General features: G+C 43.9%; 1 protein-coding gene and 1 non-coding gene across 5 annotated transcripts in view; one reads left to right on the forward strand and one right to left on the reverse strand.

Annotated features, from left to right (window-relative positions):
- Window positions 1-21,356, forward strand: part of myo5b (myosin VB) — an 89,236-nt gene that overhangs the window by 42,980 nt on the left and 24,900 nt on the right. For 3 of the 4 annotated variants that reach the window (XM_036977481.2, XM_036977479.2, XM_090234801.1), the window contains exons 10-23: window positions 36-301; window positions 6,579-6,660; window positions 7,315-7,455; window positions 7,988-8,110; window positions 10,790-10,873; window positions 12,864-13,016; window positions 13,242-13,339; window positions 16,253-16,339; window positions 17,160-17,271; window positions 17,635-17,846; window positions 18,039-18,195; window positions 18,644-18,883; window positions 19,144-19,380; window positions 20,060-20,153. In XM_036977481.2, the coding sequence (XP_036833376.2) occupies window positions 36-301; window positions 6,579-6,660; window positions 7,315-7,455; window positions 7,988-8,110; window positions 10,790-10,873; window positions 12,864-13,016; window positions 13,242-13,339; window positions 16,253-16,339; window positions 17,160-17,271; window positions 17,635-17,846; window positions 18,039-18,195; window positions 18,644-18,883; window positions 19,144-19,380; window positions 20,060-20,153 (2,086 nt within the window). Of the gene's footprint in view, window positions 1-35; window positions 302-6,578; window positions 6,661-7,314; window positions 7,456-7,987; window positions 8,111-10,789; window positions 10,874-12,863; window positions 13,017-13,241; window positions 13,340-15,972; window positions 16,109-16,252; window positions 16,340-17,159; window positions 17,272-17,634; window positions 17,847-18,038; window positions 18,196-18,643; window positions 18,884-19,143; window positions 19,381-20,059; window positions 20,154-21,356 lie in introns of those variants that run through there. The other variant, XM_090234802.1, reaches the window with a different exon arrangement.
- trnal-uaa (transfer RNA leucine (anticodon UAA)) lies at window positions 5,197-5,267 on the reverse strand. The gene has a single exon. It is a non-coding gene; the product is annotated as a tRNA-Leu (tRNA).

Here is a 21,356-nt window from a genome sequence, read left to right on the forward strand (position 1 = left end):
CATAATTTATTGAGTAAATCTGTGTGTGTTTGTAGAGGAACGACCCTCACTTGACGCACTTTTGCCGGTTGCTGGGGGTGGAGCTGGAGCAGATGGAACACTGGCTATGTCACAGGAAACTGGTCACCACGTCAGAGACCTACGTCAAGAACATGTCCCGCAAACAGGCGGCTAATGCCCGCGACGCGCTCGCCAAACACATCTACGCCCACATGTTTGACTGGATCGTGGAGCACGTCAACAAGTCCCTGCACACCTCCTCCAAACAACACTCCTTCATCGGTGTTCTGGACATCTACGGGTAAGACTGCCCACCTGTGCTCCCCAGAACCTCTGAAAAAAAAGCTCAACAGTGGGTTGGTTTGGGATTGTGAGAGAAATTTGACTGTGTGGTGAGACCCGATTTTCATGCCAGCAATAGAAGTCTTATTTCAGGAGTGTAATCTCAGCCATGGTGAATGGTAAAAGCATCCCAGGCGGGCAGTAAGTTAACAAACTGTGACAGCAGACACACAGAAGAACATAATTTTCCCTCGCAGTTCTGTCACACAATGTTTTCTGTACTAAAGGCACGGAGAAGCATGATATTTGATGAGTAGATTTCAAAACTGCTCTTTATCTGTGCAAATCAAATGTTATCAGTCACATACACATATTTAGCAGATGTTATTGCTGCTGTAGAGAAATGTGTGTGTTCCTAGCTCCAACAGTGTAGTAACATCTAACAATTCACAACAATACACACAAATCTAAAAGTAAAATAATGGAATTAAGAAATATATAAATATTAGGACGAGCAATGTCGGAGTGGCATTGCCTAGAATACAGCTATATACATAAGAGATGAGTACAGCAGTATGTAAACATTATTAAAGTGAGTAGTGTTCCATTATTAAAGTGACCAGTGATTCTATGTCTCTGTATACAGTGGGGCAAAAAAGTATTTAGTCAGCCACCAATTGTGCAAGTTCTCCCACTTAAAAAGATGAGAGAGGCCTGTAATTTTCATCATAGGTACACTTCAACTATGACAAACAAAATATGAGAAAAAAAATCCAGAAAATCACATTGTAGGATTTTTAATGTAGTATTTGGTCAATAACAAAAGTTTATCTCAATACTTTGTTATATACTCTTTGTTGGCAATGACAGAGGTCAAACATTTTCTGTAAGTCTTCACAAGGTTTTCACACACTGTTGCTGGTATTTTGGCCCATTCCTCCATGCAGATCTCCTCTAGAGCAGTGATGTTTTGGAGCTGTTGCTGGGCAACACGGACTTTCAACTCCCTCCAAAGATTTTCTATGGGGTTGAGATCTGGAGATCTGGAGACTGGCCACTCCAGGACCTTGAAATGCTTCTTACGAAGCCACTCCTTTGTTGCCCGGGTGGTGTGTTTGGGATCATTGTGATGCTGAAAGACCCAGCCACATTTCATCTTCAATGCCCTTGCTGATGGAAGGAGGTTTTCACTCAAAATCTCACGATACATGGCCCCATTCATTCTTTCCTTCACACGGATCAGTCGTCCTGGTCCCTTTGCAGAAAAACAGCCCCAAAGCATGATGTTTCCACCCCCATGCTTCATAGTAGGTATGGTGTTCTTTGGATGCAACTCCTCCAAACACGACGAGTTGAGTTTTTACCAAAAAGTTATATTTTGGTTTCATCTGACCATTTGACATTCTCCCAATCTTCTTCTGGATCATCCAAATGCTCTCTAGCAAACTTCAGACGGGCCTGGACATGTACTGGCTTAAGCAGGGGGACACGTCTGGCACTGCAGAGTCCCTGGCGGCGTAGTGTGTTACTGATGGTAGGCTTTGTTACTTTGGTCCCAGCTCTCTGCAGGTCATTCACTAGGTCCCCCCCGTGTTGTTCTGGGATTTTTGCTCACCGTTCTTGTGATCATTTTGACCCCACGGAGTGAGATCTTGCGTGGAGCCCCAGATCGAGGGAGATTATCAGTGGTCTTGTATGTCTTCCATTTCCTAATAATTGCTCCCACAGTTGATTTCTTCAAACCAAGCTGCTTACCTATTGCAGATTCAGTCTTCCCAGCCTGGTGCAGGTCTACAATTTTGTTTCTGGTGTCCTTTGACAGCTCTTTGGTCTTGGCCATAGTGGAGTTTGGAGTGTGACTGTTTGAGGTTGTGGACAGGTGTCTTTTATACTGATAACAAGTTCAAACAGGTGCCATTAATACAGGTAATGAGTGGAGGACAGAGAAGCCTCTAAAAGAAGAAGTTACAGGTCTGTGAGAGCCAGAAATCTTGCTTGTTTGTAGCTGAACAAATACTTATTTTCCACCATAATTTGCAAATAAATTCATTAAAAATCCTACAATGTGATTTTCTGGATTTTTCTTCTCATTTTGTCTGTCATAGTTGAAGTGTACCTATTATGAAAATTACAGGCCTCTCATCTTTTTAAGTGGGAGAACTTGCACAATTGGTGGCTGACTAAATACTTTTTTGCCCCACTGTATAGGGCAGCAGCCTCGACGGTGCAGGGTTGAGTAACCAGGTGGTAGCCGGCGAGTGATGGCTATTTAACAGTCTACCTTAAGATAGAAGCTGTTTTTCAGTCTCTCGATCACAGCTTTGATGCACCTGTACTGACCTCGCCTTCTGGATGGTAGCGGGGTGAACAGGCCGTGGCTCGGGTGGTTTTTGTCCTTGATGATCTTTTTGGCCTTCCTGTGACATCAGGTCCTGTAGGTGTCTTGAAGGGCAGGCAGTGTGACCCGGTGATGGGTTGGGCAGACCGCACCACCCGGTGATGGGTTGGGCAGACCGCACCACCCGGTGATGGGTTGGGCAGACCGCACCACCCGGTGATGGGTTGGACAGACCGCACCACCCGGTGATGGGTTGGGCAGATCGCACCACCCTCTGGCGAGCCCTGCACTTGCAGGCTCTTGGATGCATTTGGATGCTCTCAATTGTGCATCTGTAAAGATTTCGGAGGGTTTTAGGAGCTAAGCCAAATTTCTTTAGCCTCCTAATGTTGAAGAGGCGCTTTCCACATTCTCCACAGCACTGTCCCGTCAATGTGGATAGGGGGGCGCTCCCTCTGATGTTTCCTGAAGTCCATGATCCGCTCCTTTGTTTTGTTGACATTGAGGGAGAGGTTATTTTCCTGGCACCACTACTCACCACTATGCCTCACCTCCTCCCTGTAGGCTGTCTTGTCATTGTTGGTACTAATAGGGTGGTGCCGTCTGCAAACTTGATGATTGAGTTTGAGGCGTGTGGCCACGCAGTCATGGGTGAACAGGGAGTACAGGAGGGGGCTGAGCACACACCCTTGTGGTGCCCCTGTGTTGACGATCAATGAAGTGGACGTGTTGTTTCCTACCTTCACCACCTGGGGGTGGCCCGTCAGGAAGTCCAGGACCCAGTTGCACAGGGCAGGGTTCAGACCCAGGGCCCCAAGCTTGATGATGAGCTTGGAGGGTACTATGGTGTTGAATACTGAGCTGTAGTCAATGAAAAGCGTTCTTGCATAGGTATTCCTCTTGTCCAGGTGAGATAGGGAAGTGTGCACTGCAATGGCGATAGCATCGACTGTGGATCTATTGGGGTGGTAAGCAAATTTAAGTGGCTCTAGGGCAGGGGTGGGCAAAGTTTTTGGCCCAAGGGCCACATCGGGATTTTGAAATTCAATGGAGGGACACATTTTTTGGAGGACCAGTTGTTTGTTAAAATGAATTTGCCTCCCGGGTGGCACAGTGATCTAAGGCACTGCATGGCAGTGCTTGAGGCGTCACTAGAGACCCGGGTTCGATCCCAGGCTGTGTCACAGCTGGCCATGACTGGGAGACCCATGAGGTCGGCACACAATTGGCCCAGCGTCGTCCGGGTTTGGCTGGCCGAGATTTCCTTGTCCCATCGCGCTGTGGTGGGCCAGGTGCATGCACACTGACACGGTCGCCAGGTGCAAAGTGTTTCCTCCGACACATTGGTGCGGCTGGCTTCCAGGTTAAGCGGGCATTGTGTCAAGAAGCAATCCAGCCAGCAGTGGCTGGATTGTGTTTCGAAGGATGCACAGCTCTCGACCTTCGCCTCTTCTGAGTCTGTACTGGAGTTGCAGCGATGGGACAAGACTGTAACTACCAATTGGATATCACAAAATTGGGGAGAAAATAGGGCAAAAAAATATATTTATGTCTCACGGGCCGGATTGAAGTGCCCGGTTGGCCGGCTGTGGGCTGTACACCCTTGGTCTCGGGTGTTATGTAAGGTAGAAGTGATATGATCCTTAACTAGACTCTTAAAGCACTTCATGATGACAGATGTGAGTGCCACGGAGCGAAAGTCATTTAGTTCAGTTACTGTTATCTTTGGTACAGGAACAATGGTGGACATATTGAAGCAAGTGGGGACAGCTGACATCGAATAGGGAGAGATTGAATATGTCCGTAAACACTCCAGTCAGCTGGTCTGCGCATGCTCTGAGGACGCGGCTAGGGACCCCGCCTGGGCTGGCAGCCTTGCAAAGGTGAGCACGCCTTACTCAAGTTGGACATGGAGAACGAGAGCCCACAGTCCTTGGGAGCGGGCCACGTCGACAGCACTGTGTTATCCTCAATGCGGGTGAAGAAGGTGTTTAGCTTGACTGGGAGCAAGACGTCGGTGTCCGCGACGTGCCTGGTTTTCCCATTGTAATCCGTGATTGTCTGTAGACACTGCCACATACACATTTGTGTGTGTGTGTGAACACTCAAATACCTCCATCCCCGGTGTTTAAGTGCCTCTTTTCATTACAGTAGATAGAGGATGGAACCATATTGAATTGGGGTAGCTGTGCTTTTCTTATTCATGACCCTGTTTGACTGAGGGCTTAATTGGTTCTCTGCTGTGGGTTAGATTATTGATAAAACTGGCAGCCTGGCCTGGCGCTGGGAGGAGAAAGATGCTGAGCTACAGTAGAAAGCCCAAATAATAAGACATACCCCACCGCTGTATTTGTAACTTGAGTCTGATAATTATCTGTACAAAGCAGTTCATCTGAAAATACTTGTGGAATATAAAATACTTGCTTGATTCACTGTTTGTCATGTTTCCTTGAAATACTTTGCAAATGCAACTGATTTCTATGTGAAAAGTGAAATGGTCTATTCATTCCTTTTCCATTTTAGTAGACAGTCTTATCCAGAGCAACTTAAAGTAGCGAGTGGATATATTTTCATACTGGTCCCATGTGGGAATCGAACCCACAACCGTAGCATTTTAAGTGCCATGCTCTACCAACTGAGCCACATCATCATCAATGTACTCAATTACTGTGTTGTGATGGAAAGTGTACAGGTACAAACCTTGATGACCAGCCTATGTACAATACGGTAATTTACATTTAAGTGGTTTGTAAGGAGGGTACATTAATACCTCACAAAAAGTGGTTGTTTTCCATGTTATTTGATTAAGGAAAAATATTTCATTTGATGTGGATGTTTTGTGTCTTTGCACCTTTCGATGTAAGTGTTTGAGAACATGGTTTTGTTCTTTCTGGATTCCATTAGAATGATGATCGCAGAGAAAGGGACAAGGCAACAACTCTTACTATTGAATCCTGCTAGATGCACTTCTTAATTATACAACTACCCTATTTGCCATCTGTCCACCAATACTGGTAAAGGCATACTGCAGTACTTAAATTTTTTTTGTATAAATATATTTTTTAATTCAGATTTTTCAGGGGGTGCTGCAGCACCCTTACTTCCCGTGGCTATGCAGCAGGGGTGTCAAAATCATTCCATGGAGGGCCTAGTTTCTGCAGTTTCTTTTATAGACCTAGACAACCAGGTGAGGGGAGTGCTTTACTAATTGGTGACATTAATTTTTTTATCAAGTGTAAGGGAGGAGTGAAACCACGCAGACACTCGGCCCTCTGTGGAATGAGTTTAACACCTGATCAACAGAGAGCTCAAAATATAAGGGACATTTTTGTGGTTGTTTGTCTCTGGACTCCAGCACTTTGGATTTGAAATTGTACAATGACTATGAGGTTAAAGTTCAGACTGTCCACTTTAATTTGAGGGTATTTTCATCCAAATCGGGTGAACCGTTTAGAAATGACAGCACTTTTTGTACATAGTCCCCCAATTTTAGGGGACCAAATCTATTGGGACAAATTCACCTATGTGTATTAAAGTAGTAAAAAGTTAAGTATTTGGTCCCATATTCATAGCACACTATGACTACATCAAGCTTGTGACTCTACAAATTTGCTGGATGCATTTTCTGTTTTGAGTTGGTTGCGTTTCAGATTATTACAATAACAGGGGAGGTTAACATTTTTGGGGGGATATATTTGTGCATCTAACTTTCTCACTCATCATTATTCACAATGAATTCCAGATTATCAGTATTCATGGTAGCATCCACATGAATGTAGACGTGTTTAGAAACATTATCTTCTCATTTAGAATAAAAGTGACTCCAACATTACACACTACATTATTTACTATTTAGTTTTCCTCTAGGCCTAAAATCACTGTCTCAAACAGAGGATGAAAATAGACCGGAGACTTCCAACTCACCAAATATGTGACTGTTTTCTCTTCATCTGAACAGATTTGAGACCTTTGAGATAAACAGCTTCGAGCAGTTCTGCATCAACTACGCCAATGAGAAACTGCAGCAGCAGTTCAACCAAGTGAGTTTAAGTCTTATATTTTATAATATACACTGAGTGTACAAAACATTAAGAACACCTGCTCTTTTCATGACATCGACTGACCAGGTGAACGATATGATCCCTTATTGATGTTACCTGTTAAATCCACTAAAATCATTGTAGATGAAGGGGAGGAGACCGGTTAAAGAAGGATTTTTAAGCCTTGAGACATGGATTGTGTATGTGTGCCATTCAGACAAAATAGTTGAGTGCCTTTTGAATGGGGTATGGTAGTAGGTGCCAGGCACAGCGGTTTGAGTGTGTTAAACTCAACAGTGTTGCAATAATTTTCACGCTCAACAGCTTCCAGTATGTATCAAAAATGGTCCACCACCCAAAGGACATCCAGCCGACTTCATACAACTGGAGTATACATGCCCCTGACGAATTGAGGTAGCTCTTAGGGCGAAAGGGGTTGCAACTCAATATTAGGATGGTGTTCCTAATGTTTTGTACACTCAGTGTAGCTATCTACCTTATATTCCAATGTTCAGTAGAGGAGACCTGAGAACTTCTAGCGGTTAACCTCATGACTCAACATGAATGTTTTCAAGTGAAATAAGTCAGGACTTAGTCTAACTGATAACCTACTGTGCTGTAGCTCACTGTGGGACTGTCTCTCTGTGTCCTCAGCATGTGTTCAAGCTGGAGCAGGAGGAGTACATGAAGGAGCAGATCCCCTGGACGCTCATCGACTTCTATGACAACCAGCCGTGTATCGACCTCATCGAGGCCAAGCTGGGCATTCTGGACCTGCTGGATGAGGAGTGCAAGGTGGAGTACCCAGTCTTACATACATAATGTATTTGTCTTTAGTCCTGAATTCTGTCTGTTCTTAACTTCTCTTTTTGGGATGCATTAGCGGGGAAGTGTATATGAACAATTGGCTACTGGAGGAGTTTTAACGCTGAATGCACTTGAGCAGTCACAGGTGTTGAACAATCTCCTGTGTTTTGGTCTGGAGGGAGCAGAGCGGAACACACTGCTGATCCCTGCGTTTTAAACCTCTGGTCTCAGTTAATGGGATTCATCCTGCATTCATAGGTGCACAGCGTGGCCTGCGTCTGTTTTCCCCTGGCTGCATCCGGATTGTTATCGGAGTTAAGGACTTTGCTACAAAACTGATGACTTATTTATTTCACTCATCCTCATCCCACAGCCCTTTGAAGTTATTGACGATAATTTGGAACAACCTCAAAAGAATTGTTATTCTGAGCACAACTAACCTGGATAGAAAGTTTTGGTTTCCTTCATGGTTTTATATAATATTTCTCCTTTATTTCCCCCTCACCTGCTGCTGCTACAGGTGCCCAAAGGGACAGATCAGAACTGGTGCCAGAAGCTGTACGATCGCCTTTCAAGCAGTGTCCATTTCCAGAAACCACGGATGTCCAACATATCTTTCATTATCATTCACTTTGCTGATAAGGTGGGTAGACCCAGCCTAGAGACATGTTTCACATGAAAAGCACCTGTACGTATGGCTCTTCAGTTAGGTGAAAATTGACCTGATGCTAGGCTGTTGGTTCAAATGTCATTTTGGCCAGGAAATCCTATTGTTTCTGTCCTTAAGCAAAGGTTGTGTGTTTAAACCAAACTGCTTCAGTATACCTGGCTGAATAATTGGGAACATGCTATTCAAAGGACCTGACATGAATCACCCTCATTGCAGGGGCTTTGCCTGAAAAGAGCTAATATGATTATCCCATGATGACTCATCAGAGAGGCTTTGTGTGTTAGTATTATTGTGAGTGATCTCATTGGCCCTGCAATGTCACCCCTCCTCCTTATGACACATACACAAGCTCTAATTAACTCAAAGAGCAGCGCTCCTACGCAGAGGAGCTGGCACTACGTAGAAAGGACTGCCTGTGTGTCTGCCTAAAGTGGGTCATGTAAACAGATGAAAGGCAGGCAGCTGTAGCAATGTCCTTTTATTTACCGTGGTCATTTCCGTGAAAAGCTAGGGATGTGAGTGGCTAGAGTGGGACGAGAGAGTCCTGTTAATGTAGATAGGATTTCCCCAGCTCTCCTCTGTTAAGATGGTATTAAACCGATTCCCTCGGGGTGTTTCTCTTCGTCTAACTCTTCAAGTGAAAAGGAGTAGGATCTGCATTCAATTACTGTTCTTCCTCTCTCTCGCTAGTTGTACAGTCGTGGCCGGAAGTTTTGAGAATGACACAAATATTAATTTTCAGTCTGCTGCCTCAGTTTGTATGATGGCGTATACTCCAGAATGTTATGAAGAGTGATCAGATGAGTTGCAATTAATTGCAAAGTCCCTTTTTGCAATACAAATTAACTGAATCCCCCCCAAAAAAATCCACTGTATTTCAGCCCTGCCACAGTAGGACCAGCTGACATCATGTCAGCGATTCTCTCGTTAACACAGGTGTGAGTGTTGACGAGGACAAGGCTGGAGATCACTCTGTCATGCTGATTGAGCTTGAATAACAGACTGGAAGCTTCAAAAGGAGGGTGGTGCTTGGAATCATTGTTCTTCCTCTGTCTGCAAGGAAACATGTACCGTCATCATTGCTTTGCACAAAAAGGGCTTCACAGGCAAGGATATCAACCATTTATCGGATCATCAAGAACTTCAAGGAGAGCGGTTCAATTGTTTTGAAGAAGGCTTCAGGGCGCACAAGAAAGTCCAGCAAGTGCCAGGACTGTCTCCTAAAGTTGATTCAGCTGCGGGATCGGAGGGCACCACCAGTACAGAGCTTGCTCAGGAATGGCAGCAGGCAGGTGTGAGTGCATCTGCATGCACTGTGAGGCGAAGACTTTTGGAGGATGGCCTGGTGTCAAGAAGGGCAGCAAAGAAGCCACTTCTCTCCAGGAAAAACATCAGGGACTGACTGATATTCTGCAAAGGGTACAGGGATTGAAGGACTGAGGACTGTTTGGGGCATCCGGAAAAAAGCTTGTCCGGAGAAGACAAGGTGAGCGCTACCATCAGTCCCGTGTCATGCCAACATTAAAGCATCCTGAGACCGCTAATGTGAGGGGTTGCTTCTCAGCCAAGGGAGTGGGCTCACTCACAATTCTTCGAGAGCAACTTCTCCCAACCATCCAGGAACAGTTTGGTGACGAACAATGCCTTTTCCAGCATGATGGAGCACCGTGCCATAAGGCGAAAGTGATAACTAAGTGGCTCTGGTAACAAAACATCAATATTTTGGGTCCATGGCCAGGAAACTCCCCAGATCTTAATCCCATTGAGAACTTGTGGTCAATCCTCAAGAGGCGGGTGGACAAACAAAACCCCACAAATTCTGACAAACTTCAAGCATTGATTATGCAAGAATGGGCTGCCATCAGTCAGGATGTGGCCCAGAAGTTAATTGACAGCATGCCAGGGCGGATTGCAGAGGTCTTGAAAAAGAAGGGTCAACACTGCAAATATGAACTCTTTGCATCAACTTCATGTAATTGTCAATAAAAGCATTTGACACTTATGAAATGCTTGTAATTATACTTCAGTTTCCCATAGTAACATCTGACAAAAATGTCTAAATACACTGAAGCAGCAAACTTTGTGGAAATGAATATTTGTGTCCTTCTCAAAACTTTTGGCCACGACTGTACAATTTCGAACAGCCTGCAACCCTATCTGTGAGAAAGAGGACAGAGCAGGGGTGAAGTGTGACTCCAGACTGCCTGGAGGCTGGGGCTGCTAATGGACAGACAAAAGGGAAGGACGATAGACTGACTGGCGGATGGATTTCCTTCCAAACAATACCTGCACTCGTGTTATTTTACATATGACTTTTTATAAATAAACAATGTTTGCTAATCTGGTTCATCTTCTTTTTTCCCCCATGCTCAGTAAATGCTTCTGTTTAAACTGCCACATGCTTTAAATTATTCAATGGACCACTGGATGTTTGTCGACGGTTCCTGTAAGTGCATTGCTGTGGGACACAACAGCAGGACTGTATGGGCCACCTGGGATTTGAACAAACAACCCTCAGTCCCTATTGTACATAATTACCATAGTTGATTAAATGTTTGCTAATTTAGTTGTCAGTGTATTTGGCTGTGAAGTGTAGTCTGTTATATACAAATATGTATATGTATGTATATCTCTGTTCCCCTCCCTTGGCAGGTTGAGTACCAGTGTGATGGCTTCCTGGAGAAGAACAGAGACACCGTCTACGAGGAACACATCAACATTCTGAAGGCCAGCAAGGTGAGATAAAACAATGTCATTAGATCGCTACCCCAATGACACAATCATCAAAATGCTTCTAGTGGACACTTCAACTCACACTGAACAGCCCACTCTGACCACTTCAATGCAGAAAGCATGTCGCAAAGAATTATGTTTTTAAGCTCTAACTCATTTAACCGTGTGTGGACTTCTTTCTTGGAAAAGCAACACCGTAAAAGTTTTTTACCAAATTTGATTACTGCCGAAAGAGGCTTCAGTTTTGGGATAGAGTGCAACGACGCAAAAGAAAGTAACACGATTTAGAAAGTGGCAAGTTGGAAGCATTTCACAGGTTCATATGATGGTAAGTATAGCTCCTATCAGATATAGTTGTTGTTTAAAGCCAGACTGACTACTTGGCAACACTTCACATGAACCCTGATGTTTAAATCCTGCTTTACATTCTCATTTGAAATACATGAAACGTAAATTAAGATGTCAGATCAAAATTCTAATATATTGCAGATGAATTGTCTCCCACACACACACACACACACACACACTTTCTAGAGATCCGCTGACTCCTGCCTCTCCCAGCCAAACTCAAACTGCTTGATTGGAATCTAATTTCAGCTCATGTTCTCTGCATGAACTTTTTTAACTGATTAAGTGGTGAGAGCCAAAAGTGCATTAGCTTTCTCAGTCATTTCTGTTCAGTTCCACCTCTCTGCCACTCTCTTTGGGACAAATACCAACTTTAGTTCACTTCATCTCGTATTAGGCCCTTTCTCTTTCATCCATCTCGTCTCCCTCTCGCCAAAATCCTCTCCTCAGCATTACTAATGCAACAGCCATTAAGAGCGTGCAAATGAGAAGGAATATTGAGACGCAAGGAGAGATTTCATATTTTATGTTCTGTCTAAAAGCATCTTGTCTGTGCCAAATCTATTTAGTATCAGAATGGCACCAAGCTCCATTGAACAGCATGGATAGGACTGAGTTTGGGAAATGCTGCAATAAGGTTTCCTAAACAAAATCAGTGATAAAGACAGCACGTCTAAATATTGTACAATATGCTGTACTGCATTTTTTTTGTCTCTGTCATTTCAATTGATTTTCTAATGTCAATTTTGCTCAGTAGTTGAGAACTTGGCAAGAGCCCCTAGCTTGTTTAAACCCCCTCATATCTAGCTGACAGTGATGCAGAAACCTATCAACATTGTAGAGCCTTGGAGGACATGTGAGGCTCATGAAACTTCCTCCAGCCGATAAGTCTTTCCTCAATGGACCATTACTATCCTCTCTCACAGCCTGAAAGCCCTGCTAACTCTGAGGTACCTGAGCTGTACCCCAAGCCAGAGGAGGTGGAGGGATCAAGAAACCTCCATCAATCTTCATAGAAGTCCAATCCTGCTTACAGAGCATATTCTTTGCAAAGTGATAAAGGAAACATTTTCCGAAAGGAATTTCGTGTTAATTTCAGATTGTTTTTGTTGTTGCAAGTTTGGCATGAGAGAATAGTTATCAGTATGGATGGTGGGACTGCACTGCAGTCTATTAGTACTGTTTTACCGCACCAGCCTTATCTGTGACTGAAATATTATTATGCTATTATCAATGTTCCCTCTGCATCCACCGCAAATACGTGGATGCTGCTGCTTGACACTCAAATTGTTCACCTTCACTGGTTCTGCTGTGGAGATATGACTACAGGACCATCCTGACAGACGCCTTAATGCTGGTTTATTGACGTCCTGTCCAGCCATGCTTTTCATTACTGTAGTCTCATCAGTGTTCTTTAACACACCCACCCTGCCATTACACTGGATCCTACAGCACAGCACTATGCAAAAAAACTATATCTTATGAAAAATATTTTTTGTGGAAATTCAACGCCACTTTTTTTGTGCGGTTTGGTGAATTTATGTTGTTATCCGGCTGTAAAATGGCTTATATAATCTGTTTTATGCTAAGTTGTTTTGGATGAAACAATCTGATAAACATATTAATGATGTTCCCCCTCTCCCAGTTTCAGCTCGTGGCGGATCTGTTCCAGGACACTAATAAAGACGGAAGCAGCTCCACGTCTTCTTCCAGCAAGTCCTCCAGGATCAACGTGCGCTCAGCCAAACCGACACCTAAAGTCCCCAACAAGGAACACAGGAAAACCGTGGGCCACCAGGTTAGCATCCTCTCTGACACCATCATGAGTTCAATCAGTGTGCCTTTGGACAGGAGCCTGTCTGTGTTAGTGTCATAGTCCTTTTCTTAACAATGTCTTTAACCTTTCATTAGGAAGCAATGACGTAACAAGTATTTATAACAAGTATTTTTACAATGATTGTTTTTTTTTGTAAAACTTAGCCTTTGCAGTACTTCTCATCCTCCGTTCCTCTGTGCACTGTAGTTCCGCAGCTCCCTGCAGCTTCTCATGGAGACACTGAATGCCACCACCCCCCACTATGTGCGTTGCATCAAGCCTAATGATGAGAAGGAGGCATTCTCGTGAGTAAATATTTGTTTTTCAGTGACGGTGTACAGTTGAAGTCAGAAGTTTACATACCTTAGCCAAATCAAATGTATTTAAAAAGCCCTTCTTACATCAGCTGATGTCACAAAGTGCTGTACAGAAACCCAGCCTTAAACTACAAACAGCAAGCAATGCAGGTGTAGATGCACGGTGGCTTGGAAAAACTCCCTAGAAAGGACACACATATATTTACATTTAAACTCAGTTTTTCTGACATTCCTGACATTTAATCCTAGTAAAAATTCCCTGTCGTAGGTCAATTAGGATGACCACTTTATTTTAGGAATGTGAAATGTCAGAATAATAGTAGAGATAATGATATATTTCAGCCTTAATTTCTTTCATCACATTCCCAGTGGGTCAGAAGTTTGCATACACTCATTAGTATTTGATAGCTTTGCCTTTTTAAATTGTTTAACTTTGGTCAAATGTTTTGGGTAGCCTTCCACAAGCTTCCCACAATAATAATTGGGCGAATTTTGGCCCATTCCTCCTGACAGAGCTGGTGTAACTGAGTCAGGTTTGTCGGCATCCTTGCTCGCACATGCTTTTTCAGTTCTGCCCACAAATGTTCAATGGGATTGAGGTCAGGGCTTTGTGATGGCCACTCCAATGCCTAGACTTTGTTGTCCTTAAGCCATTTTGCCACAACTTGTCCATTGTCCATTTGGAAGCTTTAACTTCCTGACTGATGTCTTGATATATTGCTTCAAATTATCCATTTCATTTTCCATCCTCATGATGCCATCTATTTTGTGAAGTGCACCAGTCCCTCCTGCAGCAAAGCACCCCCACAACATGATGCTGCCACCCCTGTGCTTCACGGTTGGGATGGTGTTCTTCCCCCTTTTTCCTCCAAACATAACGATGGTCATTATGACCAAACAGTTCTATTTTTGCTTCATCAGACCAGAGGACATTCCTCCAAAAAGTACGATATTTGTCCCCATGTGCAGTTGCAAAACATAGTCTGGATTTTTTATGCCGCTTTTGGAGCAGTGGCTTCTTCCTCGCTGAACGGCCTTTCAGGTTATGTTGATATAGGACTCATTTTACTGTGGATATAGATCATTTTGTACCCGTTTCCTCCGGCGTCTTCACAAGGTCCTTTGCTGTTGTTCTGGGATTGATTTGCACTTTTCGCACCAAAGTACGTTCATCTCTAGGAGACTGAACGCGTCTCCTTCCTGAGCGGTATGACGGCTGCGTGGTCCCATGGTGTTTATACTTGCGGACTATTGTTTGTACAGATGAACATGGTACCTTCAGACGTTTGGAAGTTGCTCCCAAGGATGAACCAGACTTGTTGAGGTCTAAAAAAAAAAAAAAATCTGAGTTCTTGGCTGATTTCTTTTGATTTTCCCATGATGTCAAGCAAAGAGGTTACTGCAATTGACTCAAATTATGTCAATAAGCCCATCAGAAGCTTCTAAAGCCATGGCATCATTTTATGGAATTTTCCAAGCTGTTCAAAGGCACAGTCAACTTAGTGTATGTAAACTTCTGACCCACTGGAATTGCGATATAGTGAAATAATCTGTTTGTAAACAATTGTTCGAAAAATTACTTGTCATGCACAAAGTAGATGTCCTAAACGACTTGCCAAAACTTTAGTTTGTTATCAAGAAATTTGTGGAGTGGTTGAAAAACAAGTTTTAATGACTCCAACCTAAGTGTATGTAAACTTCCGACTTCAACTGTATGTAGGCAACAGAATACGGAAGAGTTTGTGTGTCTTGTCTGTCTCATGTAGCTTCTCTGCTCAAATAGCCAAGTTGTTTGGATTAGCAATCTTTTTTCATGTTGACTGAAAAACCTTGCTCATTTTTAGTGGAAGAGGTGCTTTTGGGACTTCTGCACCCACCGGTACAGTATTACTACAGTATTACTGTAAACAAAGAGGGCTCTGTTCTGTGTGTATGTTTGTGTACAGTGTGTTTTAAGAATCAGAAGCCAACTTCCTACCGTGACTGGCTTCACTAATCAGATCTTGGAGCCTAATATGTGGTCTGCCATTCTTATTTAAACGTGGTACGGTCATTGTGAGGTAATTTTTGCTTATGTATACAGAACACTAATAAACATGCATGGAATCATGGGAAAAGACAACCAGGAGAGAGTACTGTGTGTGACAGACAGAGAGAGAGAGACATAACCTGCGTGTGCCGTTTTGTTCTTTGGTTGCCTAGACCCGAGTGTAGCCTGAGGTGCTGATTCTGTCTCTTGCTGAATAACTCTCTCAAGTCCTCTGACTCAATAACAGTTTCTCTTGCTCACAGTGGCACAACCATGTTGACTGTTACCAGAAACTCCCGTCCAAAATAAAGACTGCTTTTCAATAAACATTGTTGTCTTGATAAGCAGTGTTGAATGGGGCATTTAAGCCAGCACACTAGATATCCTAGGTTGTTGTTTTTCGAGGTTGATTTAAGGAATTGTCTTGTGTTCTAATGCTTTTCTACGACAGCACACATTGTCGACAGGACAGAAGGAGAGGTCAGGTTATGTTGCCATCTTCTTGATGCATTCTTTCGCACAAATGCCTCTTCAAGGTCTCTAAATCTAATGATGTGCCTTGGTCACATGCTGTGGCTGGACTTTAGCAAACATACCGACGGCTGTATGTAGGGACACAGTCAGTCTCCCAGGCAGCACCTAGCTGACTAGCATTAACCACCTCTCAATGCTTCTGTCTTCTGCCTAGTGGAGATGTGTACAATACTAAAGGGGAAGCTTAAGCTCAGGTACAGTAGGGAGAGGGAAATAGCCTTTACCTGTGTATATGTATGGTAATTAACCCTACTCCCAGAATGCTGTGTTTCCATTGTGATGGGGAATTTAAAAAAAAACTTTGTAAATGTGTTCTTTTGTCCCTCTCTCTGTTGCAGGTTTGACTCTAGGAGAGCTGTGCAGCAACTGAGGGCATGTGGAGTCCTGGAGACCATCCGCATCAGTGCTGCTGGGTACCCATCAAGGTAAGATTGCTTCTCACACACAGAGCACTACCGTTACACGGGTGGCCAAGTTGTCAGCTGTGTGCAATAGATAGTGGAAGCACAGAAATTGATTGTGGTCCTGTGTGGGTCAGTTGGTAGAGCATTGCGCTTTGCAACGCCAAAGGGCGAGGGTTTGATACCCGCTGGGACCATCCATATAAAAAAATTATGCGCGCAAGGCTGTCTGTCACTTTGGATAAAAATGTCTGCTAAATGGCTTATTATTATTATTATATATATTGTAATAGAATGGGATTGTTATGTGACTCCTGGTGATGTAATGGGAATGTCACTTCCGTAATTTGTGCTGCCTGGACGGAGGCTCTTCCTCTGTCTGTTTTTATTGCTCCATCATTGAGCTTTCTTGGTCGTCCTAAGCAGGGAGGAAATTGAATTCCGTCTCCCCTGAGGTACGTGCTTCCCTGAGGGAGAACAGCAGGAGAGCAATTCACCACAGAGCACGAAAACCCTCTTAATAACAATTTGATTCCGTTACACAGCATAAAACAGATTGCACTTTCTCACGCAGTACTTTGTCTTATGCAGTCTTACTGTTTCAAGTCTAGAGGACTGACACTAGTCCTGACCTGCTCATGGTTGCAAACTAAAAAGAAACTAGAGATTAACAATAATCATGCCTTTATGTTGTGTGGAAGTGGTAAGGGCATTTTTTTACAATTTTGTTTTGTTCAAAATAATACAAATGGTTTCCTTTTTCATGGATTAAAATATGCCTGTTTCAGATTTGGGCTGTGTGTGTGTTTTGACTTGCATCTCAGCCAATCCTATGTGATTCCAGGTGGACGTACCCAGACTTCTTCAACAGATACAGAGTCCTCATGAAGAAGTCAGATATGACCGTAGGAGACAAGAAACTGGTGTGTAGGAACCTACTAGAGACCCTGGTCAAGGTAAGAAATATTTCCGCCCTATTTCCGGTTAACTTTTCCGGTATTGAGAGACAACAGGTTTTGAATATATGAACCTGGGGGAAGGGGGATGTAAAAAGGCAGGTCATGAGTTTCAGTCCTAATGGACAAACCCCGTTGTGTTCTCAGTGGAGAATTCAGCATACACAGCCTGAGATGAATCATGTAATTAATACATTATTCAAGGAATATCATTTGAATGCGCCTTGGACAGTATGTCATGGATTCCTTGTGTTTGATAACATCCACTTAACTAGCTGCCTTGATGCTCAGTTGATCGAGCTGAAGTTCCATTTAACTGAATGAATGAATGAATGAATGAATGAATGACTGGTCCCTCACCAGGACCCAGACAAGTTCCAGTTTGGTAAGACCAAGATCTTCTTTCGGGCGGGCCAAGTGGCCTACCTGGAGAAGCTGAGGGCAGACAAGTTCCGCTCCGCCTGCATCAAGATCCAGAAGACAGTGCGACGCTGGCTACAGATGGTCCGCTACAAGAAGATACGCAAGTCTGCCATCACCTTGCAGAGATTTGGCCGCGGTTACATGGCCCGCAGGTGAGAGGAGAAGCACAACGTTCTGCTAGACTAACAAAGTAGCTGGTCAATTCAGAATTCTTCCCACGAGGGAACTTCTTGATAAATCACACTACAAGGGTCGTGAACAAGTTTAAAAAAATGTTTTAATCAATATCGGTGCCAGTGTTGTAACTACTTTCCGTGTCCTCCTCCTTTTGCTGTCTTTCTCAGGTATGCGGAGCGGCTGCGTCTAACCCGCGCTGCTGTTATCTGTCAGAAGCAGTATCGTATGGTCCGAGAGCGGACGGCCTATCTGAGGGTGAGACAGGCTGTTGTCACCATCCAGGCCTTTACCAGGGGCATGTTCACCCGCAGGATCTTCCAGGAGGTACTACAACCACAACACTCTACCTGTTATGTCACTGGTTTACCTTTGACCTTTTTTATCCTGGATTTTGTATACACTCTCACTTGTTCCCAATCCCGCACTGTATTCATGTTGAAGATATCCGTGGTTAGAGCTCTCTTAGATCTCTATCAGGAGTAAAGAGTACCCTGGGAAGATGCCTCAGTCTTGGACTTGTTGTCCTGTTTGTGTGAGTGGAAAATTGGAGACAAAGTGCTCGGATTTGAAATGGAATGTGATCAGGCGGACCTCGCATAAATGCTGCCTGCTATTGCGCGTTCTCGGATACTCTAGATTCCCTTTGGATTTAGTACTCTAGAATATCCCCCTACTGGGAAATCTAGTTAACTGCATATTTCTCATCACATTGTACAGAATAATAAATGGTTCCTTGTCCCTGATCTCTACCGCCCCTCTCCCCCCACCCCAGTTCCTTCTGCATCACAAAGCCATGATCATCCAGAAGCATGTCCGAGGCTGGCTCACCAGGAGGAAGTTCAAGGTGGCACGGAACGCCGCCATCACCATCCAGTGTGCCTACCGCCGCATGCGAGCCAAGCGGGAGCTGAAACAGCTGAAGATTGAGGCGAGGTCCGCTCAACATCTGAAGAAGCTCAACACGGGCATGGAGAACAAGATCGTCCAACTGCAGAGGAAGATGGATGACCAGGTACAGTCAATGACGTATGGTTCTGACCCAGGCAACTTTTTATAGGAGTACACTGACCTGTAACGCTAGTAGCCTACAATGAGTGCCATAATACAAAGACGGGTCAATGAAAGGTCAATATTTCCCTTTGCAATCATTTTGGCACAGAAGGTTTTTTGGCTAGTCTAGACTGCAAGTTATGTTAAAAAGGGATTGATTTGAAAGTGATGTGACGTCCCATAGCAGTAACAGAGCTCTCTCTCTCCTGTCCCACTGTTTAGACCAAAGATCTGAAGACTCAGAATGAGCAACTGGTGGTGGCCAAAGCCTCCCTGGGCTCAGAGGTGAACAAGCTGCAGAAGGAGCTGGAGACCATGCGCAGTCGTCAGGGAGACGGCAGTCAGCTGACCTCTCTGAAGGATGAGCTGGAGAAGCTGAGGGCGGAGCTCCAGGAAGCACATGCCCACAGGAAGAAGCTGGAGGAGGAGCACAGCAACGAGAAGATGAGATTTGAACAGGTGAGCTGTCAATCACTGAAGAGGAGAAGGTTATTTTCCTTTACCTTGTATGTTCTCCAAAGCCCTAATGTTGACAGAATAAAACCTTCTGTTTGAAACCCGTGGGTGAAAACAGTCATCAGTTGCCCGAGTAACTACAGAAGATGCTGGTAGCAGCGGTTTTACTGAATTTTTGTTCTTTAGAGTCAAGTTACTGAACATCTGATTCTCCAACAATCTCAATGTGGATTTAACTGTATGTGTCAGTGGTCTTCTACTGACCTGAAAGTGATATCATGCATAAATTTTTGTATTGTTTTGACCACCTGACTTAATCTGACTTAAAGATCATTGTTAAGTAGATTGGCCTCAGGCTTTCTCAGTGGTAATAGACACCCATCTTTGGCCCTTTTGATTCAGTTTGTAACAATGCAAGAATTGTCCCTGGCTCTCTAGCTCCGTCTGACATCACTATGAGAGCCTCACACGTAGGATCGACAGATTTATAGTCACTTAAAGAGAAACCGGGAAACAAAACAACTAAATAGACCTTTTGCTCACTTGTAGAGAGTAAGTAGCATCTATCGTCTGAAGTAGAAAATTGAAATCGATAAAAGAAAATGCATTGCTCTTGAACGGCCACCATGCTCTTTCTGATGTCTCTATTGCTTTCATTAATGCTCTTGTTCTTTTTCCTTAGAGAGTGGAGGAGCTGGAGAGGGAGAATTCCCTGCTGAAGAGTGAAAAGGAGAAGATGAACCAAAGGATTCTGCACCACTCCAAGAGCACAGAAGGTAAATGCTTTTTAGATCTCATACACCACTAAGACGTAAACGATAGCACTATTACAGTGATATATGAGTGGTTGAAGGTGAAACTGTAGTCACAGTGAGCCCTGCATTCTGCCTGACCTGAGGGGAGGGACGGCTTGTTTCCCCACACAAAAGGGGTTTCTGTGGAAGTAGGACAAGAGGCAGAAACCGCATCAAGTTACACGGCAGCAGTAATGTGAGACTTTTTTTTTTTATATATAAACCTGAGACTGAAATCAGCCCTTGTTTAGCACTGGGTTCACGTGGAAAAGTATTCGTTTTGGAATATGTACCTTTTATGTGAATCAATCAATTTGTTAAATCCATTCTTCAATGGACTTCTCTTTGTCAATAAGAAGTCACTTCTAGTTTACATCATCACCTCTGAACATGACCACTGCCTTTATACCATGTGCAGTACTTCAAACGGGATGCTTCATCACCGAGCAGTTAAAAGGAAATCATTTTACATAATATGACACCAGCCATGACCCACATCTGACTTACTGAATACCGTATCCACTCTTTTCTGGTGAAAATGTCAGTAGTTATTGAAGAGTTGTATTGGCCAAATCTGCTCTCTTTATCCGCAGTGTTACTGTAGGGTTCTCTCGGGGCCCCTTGGGATGAGCGATATCACAATGTACTGTAACATTACTGTGTTTTTCTTTTCTACTGCCGGTTAGAGCAGCATGTTGTCCAGGCTGGGGTAATAACCCATGTTTATGGAGCTAGGGATATTACAGACCAGAGAGCCCCTGTTATTTATCTATTACATTATTACAGTAGCAACATACTATGATCCCAGTGGTGCTGCCTTCATATTCATTCCCTTGTAATAACAGAGTATGACATGGTCCTCCTAGGATCCGTGGGCATGAGAAGAGACAATAAACGAGGTATCAGGCAACTTTCATGTTTTCATCCTCCCTAGGACCAGTTTTTCCAACGGTTTCTTTTTAAACCATACAACCTGATGAAAAAACAATTACAAATCTGGGGGCCTCCTGAGTGGCGCTGCATCGCAGTGCTAGCTGTGCCACTAGAGATCCTGGTTTGAGTCCAGGCTCTGTCACAGCCGGCCGTGACCAGGAGACCCATGGGGCGGGGCACAATTGGCCCAGTGTCGTACGGGGTAGGGGAGGGTTTTTGCCGGACAGGGATGTTCTTGTCCCATCGTGCGCT

The sequence above is a fragment of the Oncorhynchus mykiss genome, chromosome 5, assembly GCF_057628025.1.
Source record: "Oncorhynchus mykiss isolate SJ-2025 chromosome 5, ASM5762802v1, whole genome shotgun sequence".
Lineage (NCBI taxonomy): Eukaryota > Metazoa > Chordata > Actinopteri > Salmoniformes > Salmonidae > Oncorhynchus > Oncorhynchus mykiss.